Raw genomic sequence first — 12,820 nt, forward strand, 5'->3', positions numbered from 1 at the left:
GAATCTGGGCACCTTATGCCAGGCTCACTTTTTATTCAAAAAAAAAAAATAAGGTCACACAAAGGTAAGATGGTACATGTTGTAATCCCAGAGACTCAGGAGGCTGAGGCAGGAGAATCACAGATTTGAGGTCAGCCTTAGCCATTTAACAAAATTCTGTCTCAAAATAAAATTAAAAAGGCTGGAGATGTGAGCTCAGAGGTAAAGCACCCCTGGGTTCAATTCTTGGTACCAAAAATTAAATGAAACTAAATGAACACTGAATCGTGGTCTTTGGTAACCTTCACTTCAGAGTACGCAAGCAGCTCTTCAGCCATATCATGTAATGCTCTCCTCAGCTCTGTTTCTGAGAGTTTCACAGGAATTCCAGCCATCAAGGACAGCTTCTAAGTCCAAAGGAAGGCCAAGTTCCAACCCCTGACCTGAGATGAACCCAAATCAGAGGACATGGGAAGACGGACCAGAAAAGACTGCACAGAGCCACTGGATCTATAAGCTTGGGCAGCCGTTGGCCAAGAAAGGAGAGGAGGGGGGTCTGCAGAACCATATTAAAAACCCAAGAGAAACTCAAAATTGGAGTTTAACTCCAGAACTCGTGTCTGAGGTCACCAAATACACGCAAGAGGAATTTTAAGAAAATAAAATTCCACTGCTGCTTAAGAGCTACAATAAAATTGTTTATCCATTCATCCGTCTGTCTGCCCATTCATTCCTTCCTTCCCACACCCATTCAAGTCTTTTTCATGCCCCCAGAATGCAGAATTCTGTCTGTGGCAAGCTCAGGTTGCTTGCTTCGTTTTGGCATTTGAAAAATATTCACTGAAAATCCACTATGAAGCTGCACTTGGACGCCTGTCATCCCAGCGGCTTGGGAGGCTGAGGCAGGAGGATCGCAAGTTCAAAGCCAGTCCCAGCAACTCAGTGAGGCCCCAAGCAACTCAGTGAGACCCTGACTCTAAATAAAATATAAAAAGGCTCAATGGTTAAGTGGCCCTGAGTCCAATCCCTGATACCAATAAATAAATAAACAAACAAACAAAGCCTCCTGTGAACCAGCATGAAGCTGGGCAGTGGGGAAATCAGAGAGCGTTATCATCAACATGGCCCTGCACTCAGGAACTGCAGACCCAGGCAGAAAGCCAGGAACTAACAAGTGGTCAAATGAGGAAATAAAAGCTATAATAAGGAGTGAGTGAGTGTCCTGAGGACACTAAAACAGAGTGGTCAATACAGAACTTGGGGTCAGGATAGGGGGATACCTTAAAGGTGGGACAGGGGCAAGGAAGTCCCCTGGAAAAGGTGATTTTGATGAGCAAGGAACTGGGGGCAGGAAGGTGATGGCAGGACCAGATAAATTTTCAGAGCTCAGTTGCAAAATGCAAACAAGAAACTCTTTTCTTATTTAAAATATATATATATATTTAATAATATATATTGCAGTTCTGGGAACTGAACCCAGGGGGCGCTCTGCAGGTGAGCTACATCCCCAGCACTTACTATTGTTATTTTTATTTTTATTTTAAGACAGGCGCTCACTAAACTGTCTAGTCTAGCCTTAAACTTGCAATCCTTCTGCCTCAGCCTACCAAAGAGCTGGAACTCTGGGATTAGAGGTGTGCACCACTGTGCCGCCTTCAAAAATTATTATCACAAGAGGGTGACGGCAGAGTATTAGATCAAGCATGTGGTGCCTCTAAGGGCAAGGCACATGCCTGGACAGTTGGTCCTGGTGGGAAGAGGACAAAAGAGAGGCACAGCAAGGGCAAGAGCCCAGAAGGAGGCACAGCTTGGGTGCTCAGTGGTGAGGACACAACAGGAAAGAGAAGGCCTCTTTGAAGATTGCTTCAAAAGAGCTTCTACCCAGGCCACAGGTTTCAACTTATGGATTTTCCATCTGTGATTTTGCATTCTCCTGCCAGTGGCCCTGCAGGAAGAGGCCCAGCAGGAAGGAAGCCTTCGGAGGCAGAAGAGAAGCCAGAGGGCCCCCCAGGAATGGCTAAGGGCGAGGGCAGACCACACCCACACCACCACAGGAACAGAGGGCCACAGGCAAATACCCTGGGCTTCTCCCACCTCTTAGTTTTCTGTCTTGGAAGTGGTTACATTAGGGTCAGAAGAACCAGCACAAATCCCTGGCCCCTGCTTTCATTTTGTGGAAAGTGAGTACCTCAAAATGTCACATTTGTCCGAGTATAGACAATTTAGCAGCTGCTATGGTGTCAATGTGTCCCCAAAAGTTCACAGGCCAGAAACTCAATCCCCAGATTCACATGTTGACGGTATTTGGAGATGGGTCCCTTGGCGGGTAGTTAGGATTGGATGAGATCCTGGGGGTGGGGCCCCACGATGGCGTTAGTGAATTTATAAGAAGAGGAAGAGAGACCAGAGCTAGCACTCCCGCTCGGTCTCCCCATGTGATACCTTCCGCCATGTTGTGGTGCAACAAGTAGGCCCTCACCAGATGCTGAGCGGATGCCAGAGCCAAGTTCTCGGCCCGTCCAGCCTCCAGAACGGGAGTCAAATAAACTTTTATTTTTTTATTTTTTAATTTTTTTGTAGTGCTGGGGATTGAACCCAGGAGCACTTAACCACTGAGCCATATCCGCAGTCCTTTTTTCTATTTTATTTAGAGACAGGGTCTCATTGAATTGCTTATGACCTTGCTAAGTTGTTGAGGATGGCTTTGAACTCACAATTCTCCTGCCTCAGCCGCCCAAGCTACTGGGATAACAGGCATATGCCACCACGCCCAGCTTAAACTTTTATACGCTGCCAGGTCTCAGGTATTTTGTTATAGCAATGAAAAATGACTAAGACAATAGCTTTACAGGGAAAATACTAATTAAATGGAGCTTCCTGGATTCTATTAACAGGAACTTTTGTTCACTTTTGCTACATCTGGTTATAGGCAACTCATCAGCTGGCCTGACCACATTGCTGTTAGATAAAATGTATGAGTCCCTTGTTTTAGACTAAGCTCCTGTACTAAACCCCAGCAGACCAAACCAGAATGGAGTCACTCATGCTAAGTGCCACATAATCAAACTAAACTTGAAAATGGATCAAGCTTTTAGAAAACAAGAAATTCACACCAACCAATCAGAAGGGGCCAGCATGCTAAGGCAGTCCCCCTTGTTTTAACCCTATAAGGAAACGACTAGTCTGCTTTCTATTCCATACTCCTGCTTTCCTCAGCCCTTTTCTATCTATAAACCAGCCTCTTGTGCTCAGCTTCCTGGAATACCTGTTCTGTGTTGTAGAATGAGCTGTTACCTCATTCTAGACTTGCTAATAGAAGCCAAATCAATCTTCAAAATAATTTGTGGTGATTTTGTCTTTTGACACTACCCTCTAGAACTCATGTCCAAAACCTGCTTGAGCGTTGACCTGGGGACCCCAGGGAATAGGCATTACTCTCTTGCAGGAGAGGAAGAGCCCAGGGGCGCGTCCACAAATCAACACTGTGGAGGGGTTTTATGAAGATGAGATTAAGGGGCCCCTGTGGATGTACTTTCAGGAGTTGGCCCAAGGGCCTACCAGGGGGTGTGGACAAGAGGTCAACAGAGGACTGGCAAACACCAGGTACTGAGCTTCCCAAAGATGCCGAAATCCAAGGCCAAAAATTCTACATGATAACAGCCGGCTCAGCCTCGTTTTGATTCATGTAGTTCCCAACAGGCTGGAACACATAGGTTTTGACCTAATTTTTTAATCCAACCACCAGAGGCAGAGGCACTAGCACAATTGTCTGAGCTTAACTCCCTGAAGATTCTTTGACACGAGATTCTCATGATGGGTCATTGGACGCAAAGAACCCTGTGGGTGTCCTCTACCAGAGGCTCCTAGTTCTGGGAGTCAGCTGGGGCTGGGGCTGTTCCCCATGGCTGTCAGCATCCTGGGAGGTGCCAGCAGAGCCCCCTCATGGCCCCTGGGTACACGAAGGGAGGGTGCAGGGGAAAGAAAGTTGGAAAGCAGGGCACAGAGCACCCTGTGGCACGTGGAAAGGACCTGGGCTTTGCAGATTCAGATTTGGCCTTGAACTTGATTCTGCCACTTCCCAGATGTGTGTCTTCAGAAAGAAACCCCCCCCTGCCTGGGTTTCAGTTTCCCCATCTATAAAACGAGCATGCTCCAGCCTTATACCCTTGTCAGGGACAAGTGGGCAATGTATGTAAACGGCAGGTAAAAGAAAGGCGGTCAGGCTCTGGGTAAACCTGGGTGCTCGGAGTGGGGCGAGGATACTGGATGGACGAGGGCCAGGCCAGGAAGGAGCTGGGGGAAACTGACTACTTAAGCGCCTACTGTGTACCAAATTCTGCATAGTTTACAAACATTATCTTATTTAACCCCTTCCACGTTTTACAGAGAAGGTGCAGAGGCTGGGAGAGGTGAAGGCCACGCCCAAGGTCCGGTAGCAGGAGGTGGCAGAGCCCAGGGCTGTGCTCCCGGTACCAGGCTCCCAAGGCTCCTCTTTCTTCAGCCCTTCCAGAAGTTCACCACAGTCTCCCTGAGGACTTTCTATGCAAAAGATTGGCCTTTTCTTTTATCTCTACCTTCTTCCAGCAACCAGGGTTAAAGGTCACTGAGAAGATGGTGCATGTGAAAGACCCTACCCAGATCTTTCCCATTGGGGTAGAGAAGACAGGAAACGCTTGAAGGAACAAAACTTCACCTTCAAGGTGGGGAAGACGGGAAGAAGGAATAGGGGACTGAGAGCAGAGTCTCTCCAGCGGGCAGTTATGCTGGGGGCTCGTTGCTCTTCTCTCTTTCCCCAGATTTTCTTCCAGCCACTGCTGTACTCTGGGGCTGGAAGGTCAATAACATAACAACAGCAAAAAGCCACCAACTGCACCCCTGGGGTAGTCCCACCTATTATCAACCTTCAGGTAAGTGCTCATTTCCAACATCAATGGTGGTGGAGGAGTATCATTATTTGAGTTTGTGTGTTTTAGGCATCGCTGGGGGACGCTGGTTTTCAGTTGTTAGTTACCTGCTGAATTTATTAGCGGAAATGAATGAATGGCTGCCTCTTTGGGAACGCCCTCTCCCTCCAGGCTCCCCAGATCACCCTGGGTTCTTTGGGCTTCAGTCATAACTAGATATAACACGAGGTGTGGGGCTGCGGACACCCCTGTCATCCCAGGGGCAGGGGCAGAGCTGAGGCAGGGAGATCGCAAGTTCAGGCAGCCTCAGCAACCTAGCAAGACCTCGTCTCAAAATGAAATACAAAGGACAGGGGGTGTAGCTCAGTGGAAAAGCACCCCTGAGTTCAATCCCCACTATCCATCCCCCCCAAAAAAATCCTAGTTACACACTAGTCATCCTCCCCAGCTGGGCTGAGATTGACTAGAAAGACAGTTTGCTGGTACAGAACACAGTACACTCAGTAGGTGCTTAATAGATGATTTTGAAAGGAAGCAAACAGCTATCACTTCTATTTTGGGGGGTAGTGGTACCAGGGTTTGATCTCAGGGCCACTTGACCACTGAGCCACATCCCCAGCCCTATTCTGTATTTTATTTAGAGACAGGGTCTCACTGAGTTGCTTAGAGCCTCGCTTTTGCTGAGGCTGGCTTTGAACTCACGATCCTCCTGCCTCAGCCTCCCAGCTGCTGGGGTGCCAGGCGTGAGCCACGGCCTCCGGCTACTTCTACTTTTTGACATAGCTACCCTTGAAATGCTGGCAGGGGGGCAGCCTGGTGGGGACAGGCCAGGGAGGGGTGGGACACCCCTAAAGCTGCCCACCTGTGCACGCACCGTCTGGAGGAGAAAGGCCCATTACCTCATGGTGGGGACCGAGGTCTCAGGTTCACTTGCAGTGTGAGGAGAGTCCGGGGACGCGGCACCCAGGCTGGCCCGGCTGCCCCTCCGGGGAGACTCTCGGAAGGAGCTGGCCCCAGAGTCGTCGTCGGAGGAGTTGTCGTCAAAGGAGCCCAGGATGAAGCTGGTCAGGAGCTGCCGCTTGAGGTGCGCCTGCTTCTCGTCGGCTCTGGAGAGGGCCCTGGCTGGCTGGCCCTGGGGCCGGGCTGGGGAGGACAGGCCATTGGTACCTGGGGCTCCTGGTCCCTGGGTCCCCGTCCCGCTGGCGGTGGGTTCCGGGGAGGGCCACGTGCCATCGGAAGAAACGGGGTTTCGCGGGGGCCTCTGGTGCGCGGGGGGTCTGGAGCCTCTCTGCCCACGGGTGCCTTCGGGGCTCGGGAGGGCGGCCAGCTCGGCCCCGTCGGGGGTCCCTGGCAGGAGGGTGGTGCTGCCGTTTCCCTGGAGGTTGTCCTCCGAGCGGTCTGAGGCTGGAGAGGCCTCCTGGCTCGGGGTGAAGCTGGCCTCCAACTGACCATTGGTGGCTGGCCGGGCATCTGTCATTTTCCCCCAGATTTTTAACCAGGAGAAGGTCAGACAGTAGAAGATCAGGCAAGACAGGAAAAGAAGCAAGACCATTCAAGAAATCTGTAAAGAAAAAGAGAGAGAGACTTTAAGGTTTGAGTAAGGAGTTGCTTCTCACATAAAGGAGCTGGTGGGCCAGGGGCAGCGGGCAGAGATGGTCCTCCACCCAGCCTGGTCCAGGAGGTGGTCACAGGGCTGCTCCTCCACCGCCTGGGTCTGGGTTTCTTGACTAGTTTAATGACACGGCTAAGGGTTTTATTTTTGCACAGGGCGGGTACCGGGGATTGAACCCAGGGGCACTCCACCACTGAGCCACATCCCAGCCCTATTCTGTATTTTATTTAGAGACAGGGTCTCCCTGAGTTGCTGAGCACCTTGATTATGCCAAGACTGGCTTTGAACTCACGATCCTCCTGCCTCAGCCTCCCGAGCCCGGCCATGGCTACAGTTTGAATGAGTTCCCCGAACTCATTCAAATGGAGTCCCCCGTGCAGTGCAGCACTGTGGAGAGGGGGGCCTTTGAGAGGCGACTGCAATGTGCTGTGAGAGAGGGATTCATGGGGTGGGTTGGTGAGCACCAGAGTGGGTCTTTAGAAAAGTTAGTCTGGACTCCTCTTTTTTTTCCCCCATTGGTACTAACCCAGAGGCACTTTATTACTGAGCCACATCCCCAACTCTTTTAATTTTTTTATTTTTTAAGTTACTTAGAGCCTCACCGAATTGCTGAGGCTGGCCTCAAATTGTGATCCTCCTGCTTCAGCCTCCCAAACTACTGGGATTATAGGTGTGCACCACCACACCCAGAAAGTCTGGACCCCTCTTTCAGGAGCTCTCTTGCCCTGTGCCTCCTGCTTGAGACACAGTAAGAGGGCCCCCTTTGATCTTGGCCATCCCAGCCTCTAGATCTGTAAGAAATAAATCTCTGTTCTTTAAAAATGATTGGTTTCAGGTATTCTAACAGCACACTACTAAGGTAGCAATACTAACACATGCTTCACATGAACCATGAACCTGCATGTGAAAGAGGACTAAGTGAGCAGCATTATTCCTAAAGCCAAAAAAGCAGAAACAACCCAGATACCCTTGACTGATGAACAGGTAACCAGAATGTCAATCTACAAGATGATGGATTATTATTCAGCCATGAAAAGGGACAAAGCTCTGATCCAAGCTATAAGGTGGAGGCATTTGAAGACATTATGTCAAGTGAAAGAAGCCAGGCACAAGACCACAGACTGGATGGTTCCATGCATATGACTTGTCCAGGATGCGCACACCTACGCATACAAGAGGAAGACTGAGGGCTGCGGGGGGGGGGGGGGGGGGAGGCAGGGGCTGGCTAAAGGTGGAGCATATGACCATGGGGGGTGGGGATGAACATGTTCTAAAACTGACCAAGGAGACGGTGAAGACACTGAAAACCACTGACTTCTCCTTCACTCAGGTGAATTGTATGGTTCGTGAATTATGTCTCACTGAAACTGTTAACCTTTTTTAAGATTAAGGTATACAGTTGGCCCTCTGTATCCGTGCATTCCATATCTGCAGATTTAACCTATCGATGAAAAATATCTGGGGAAGGGCTGGGGACATGGCTTAGTGGGTAGAGTGCTTGCCTCGCATGCACAAGGCCTGGGTCAAATCCCCAGCACCACAAAAAAATTTTTTAAAAATAGAGGGAAAACATTTGCATCTGCACTAAACAGACGTTTCCCTGAACGATTCTGTGCACAGCTGCCCACAGCATGGCCTTGCGTCAGGCATGTGAGTGGCCTAGAGACGGTGGCCTACGAGGGGAGGAGCGCAGGTCTAGAGGCAGACACACCGTTCTCCATATGGGTGTTGGTATCCACGGCCCTGGAGCCAATCTGCTGAGGCTCTCGTGGATGTGCATGTCCCACCGTGGGACGATAAGGGTGTGACTGCTCCTGTCATCCCCCTGCGTCACGTATCACTGTCCCGCTGTCACCGCAGTCCTGGAGGGAGGAAGGCCCCCTGCCTTGCCTGACACAGGTATGCTGACCACTGGGACACCCCTTAGTGAGACCAGGGGGGCTTCAGTCCCAGGGTCTAGGACCGTGTGTGCAGAGGGGGCTTCTGCGGCTGAATGAGCTCGGATGCTCCGGTGTCTAGCCCTCGCCTCCTCCCTTCACAGACTCTGCTGTTTTAATGAGCACATAATCGTTCCTTGAAGAAAGTACTGTTCAAAAAAACTGGGACCCGAACATATCTCGACAACTTCTGAACCAGTTTTGCAAGCTGGCATGTGGCTCAGAGGGGCAGCGCTTGCCCAGCAGGCACGAGGCCCTGGGCCATCCCTAGCATGGCAAAAAAAAAGAATGACCCCTTCTGCCACATTGTATGCCAGAGGAGTCACAACAGGGCCACAAAGCTGCAGCCGATGGCTGTGGTATCTCAATGGCACTGTCTTGTCATTTCAACACACTGTTCTGAAGCGAAGTGGAAAAGTTCTCAAGATTTCCTGGAAATGACCCAAGTACTTTTTGAACATTTTTGGCGGCAGAATTGCTGAAATGTTGGCAAGGGTATTTTTCTAGGTAACACACAGGGTCAGAGGGGTTTTGTTTTTTTTTTTAATCTTTTAAGATCAAGTTTCTTTTTTGGGGGGATGGGTACCTGGGATTGAACTCAGGGGCCCTCAACCACTGAGCCACACCCCCAGCCCTATTTTATACTTTATTTAGAGACAGGGCCTCACTGAGTTGCTTAGCCATTGCTGAGGCTGGCTTTGAATTCCAGATCCTCCTGCCTCAGCCTCCCCAGACGTATGCCCCCTTAATGGCTCAAGTTTCTCCTTAAAGAAAAGTTTGTCAAAGGTGGTTCTACATCACTTAATATACCACATTAACAAAACAAATTAAAAAATCCACACAATCATCTCAATCAGTGCAATAAAAAAACATTTGAATAAAACCAACACCCTTTCATGACAAAAACATTCAGAAAAACAGGAACAGAAGGGGAGCTCAAAATAATAAAAAGTGGCGCTGGGGCTGGGGCTGGGGCTGAGTGGCAGAGCGCTTAGCTAGCACCTGTGAGGCACTGGGTTAGATCCTTAGCACCACATAAAAATAAAACAAAGATGTTGTGTCCACCGAAAACTAAAAAATAAATATTAAAAAAAAAATTCTCTCTCTCTCTTAAGTAAATAAAGGCATTCTGTCCATCTACAACTACAAAAAGAAAATTTTTTAAATAATAAAAAGTGGCTGGGTGTGGTGTTGCATACCAGAGACTTGGGAGACTGCAAGTTCAAGGCCAATGTCAGCAACAAGACTCTTTTTCCAAATAAAAAATAAAAGGGGCTGGGGATGTGGCTCAGTGATAAAGCACCTCTGGGTTCAACTCCAGTACTTCCCCCCCACACACAAAAATGAATAAATAAAATTAATTTATGGGGCTGGGGATGTGGCTCAAGCGGTAGTGCGCTCGCCTGGCATGCGTGCGGCCCAGGTTGGATCCTCAGCACCATATACAAACAAAGATGTTGTGTCCGCCAAAAACTAAAAAATAAATATTAAAATTCTCTCTCAAAAAAAATTAATTTATGAAAAACAGCTAACATCATACTCAAGACAGCTTTCCTCCACAGATAGGAACAAGACAAGTGTGCCCACTTCACCACTCCTAGTCAACACTGTACTAGAAGTGCTAGACAGAGCTATTAGATAAGAAAAACAAATGAAAAGCATCCTTGAAAAGGAAGAAGAAAACTATTTCTATTTTCAGAAGATGTGTATAGAAACACACACATACTACTGGAGGTAATAAAAATTTTTTAAAAAATATGTAGATGTAAGTGGACAGAATGCCTTTATTTTATTTGCTTTTTATATATACATATATTTTAGTTGTCAATGGACCTTTATTTTTATATATTGATACGCGGTGCTGAGAATCAAACCCAGTGCCTCACACATGCTAGGCAAGCACTCTGTTACTGAGCCACAGCCCCAACCAGAGGTAATAAAATTTTAAGCTAAGTTGTAGGATACAATATCAGCATGTGACACTTGGTTGTTATATTCTATATATCAGCAATTAACAATCTGAAAAGGAAAGTAAGAATAGAATCACATTTACCACAGCATCTGGAAGAATAAAATACCTGGGAATAAATTTAACCAAGGAAGTGAAGGTCTGTACATTAAAAACTACAAAACATTGCTGAAATAATTTTTAAAAAGACTTAAATAAAAAGACATGATGAGGGGCTGGGATTGTGGCTCAGAGGAAGAGTGCTTGCCTAGCATGTGTGAGGCACTAGGTTCCATCCTCAACACCACTAAAAATAAAATAAAGGTACTGTGTCCATCTACAACTAAAAAATAAATATTAAAAAAATACATGAAGAGCTCCTAGACTGGAAGATTCGCTATTGTAAAGATGACCACACTAAACCAGGAGCAGTGGAGCACACCTGTCATCCCAGCAACTCAGCATCTGGAAGAATAAAATACCTGGGAATAAATTTAACCAAGGAAGTGAAGATCTGGACATGTGTGCCATTCCAGTGTACATTGGTCTTCCTCTTCCTGTAAGCAGCCTGCGGTGATCTGTGAAGAAAATGGTTTGCTGCCAGGTGAGGTGGCACATGCCAATATTCCCAGTGGCTCGGGAGGCTGAGGCACGAGGATGGCGAGTTCAAAGCCGGCCTCAGCAATGGGAAGGCACTAAGCAATTCAGTGAGACCCTGTCTCTAAATAAAATACAAAAAAGGGCTGGGGATGGGGCTCAGTGGTCGAGTGGCCCTGAGTTCAATCCCAAGTGCAAAAAAAAAAAAAGAAAGAAAATAGTTTGCTACTCTCTTGACCCAGAAAAACTCCATGAAATCATGCAAATCAAGAGGTTCAGATCTTCACGTTCATTTTAAGAACACCCATGAGACTGTGTAGGCCATCAAGGGTATGCATATATGAAAAGCCACCAAGTACCTGAAAGATTTCACCTTAAAGAAGCCATATGTGCCATTCCAGTATACAGTGGTGGAGTTGGGAGGTGTGCCCAGGCCAAACAGTGGGGATGGACACAGGGTTGGTGGCCTCAAAAGAGTGCTGAATTATTGCTGCACATGCTTAAAAATGCAGAGAAGGTAGGTTCTCTGGTCACTGAGCATCCAGGTGAACAGTGCACCCGAGACATGACCTGGTGGTCGGATTAACCCACACTGAGCCCCCTGCCACATTTCAGTGATCCTCACTGCAAAAGGACACACTGTTTCTAAACCAGAAGTGGAGGTAGCACAAAAGACAAAGGAGGAAAGGAAAACACGGCACAGGAATAAACTCACATAAAATAAATGCAAAGAAAAGTGAGGAGGAGGAGGAGGAGGAGGAGAAGAAGAAGGACTCCTCTAGAATTTATTTATAACATTTATCTAAAAATTACCATGATGGTATATTGGTTGCTCGACTGAAGTTTCTGATAGGTGATCCCCCTCTGGGATGGTGGGACTTACAGGGTTAAAAAAGAAGAACCAAGTGAGAGGACTTACATTTCCTAATTTCAGAACTTAAGGCAAAGTTACAGTAAACAAAACAGTGTGGCAATGGCATAAAGATGGACCAGTGGAATAGAATCAATTGCAAACATACCCCTGCTCTACAGCCAATGTACTCTTTCTTTAATTTTTTCTGTACCAGGGATTGAACCCAGAGACAATTAACGACTGCGCCACATCCCCAGAGAGAGAGAGAGAGAGAGAGAGAGAATTCTTTCTTTAATATTCATTTTCTAGTTTTTCGGCAGACACAACATCTTTGTATGTGGTGCTGAGGATCGAACCCGGGCCGCACGCATGCCAGGCCAGCGCGCTACTGCTTGAGCCACATCCCCAGCCCCAGCCATTTTTAATATTATATTTAGAGTTAAGGTCTCATTGAATTGCTTAGGGCCTCACTAAGTTGCTGAAGCTGGCCTTGAACCTGTGATCCTCCTGCCTCAGCCTCCTGAGCCACTGGGATTACAGGTATAATCACCACTGCGCCCAGCCGGCCATTTATTTTTGACAAGTACATTAAGATCACTCTATGGTGAAAGAAGAGTCTCAGCTGGATTCCCACATGCAGAAGAATGAGGCTGGAACCTGATTTTATATGATATAGAATAAATAATTAACTCACAATGTATCAAAGACCTAAATATAAGAGCTGAAAGCATAAAACTCATAGCTGAAAACAGGGATTTGACAAGAAACCCTGGATTTGATGATGGAATCTTAAACAGAACACTGAAGGCAAGAACATCCTAAGAACAAATAGATAGACCAGACTGGCTGAAAATAAGAACTTTTGAGATTCATAGAACACTATCAAGAAATTTAAAAGGTGACTTGGGGTGTAGCTCAGTGGAGAGCTCTTGTCTAGCAATCACGAGGCCCACAGGGTTCAATCCCTAGCACCACATGTACACAAAGAAA

General features: G+C 47.5%; 1 protein-coding gene across 3 annotated transcripts in view; it reads right to left on the reverse strand.

Moving 5' to 3' along the window:
* Acacb (acetyl-CoA carboxylase beta) overlaps positions 1-12,820 on the reverse strand; it is a 212,411-nt gene that overhangs the window by 185,590 nt on the left and 14,001 nt on the right. For all 3 annotated transcript variants that reach the window (XM_058585542.1, XM_046464308.2, XM_046464307.2), the window contains exon 2: positions 5,783-6,444. In XM_058585542.1, the coding sequence (XP_058441525.1) occupies positions 5,783-6,435 (653 nt within the window). In that variant the 5' untranslated portion in view covers positions 6,436-6,444. The remainder of the gene's footprint in view (positions 1-5,782; positions 6,445-12,820) is intronic.

Source organism: Marmota monax, unplaced genomic scaffold, assembly GCF_021218885.2.
Source record: "Marmota monax isolate L192 unplaced genomic scaffold, Marmota_monax_Labrador192_F-V1.1 WCK01_AAM20220418_F8-fsc00269, whole genome shotgun sequence".
NCBI classification, from domain to species: Eukaryota; Metazoa; Chordata; class Mammalia; order Rodentia; family Sciuridae; genus Marmota; species Marmota monax.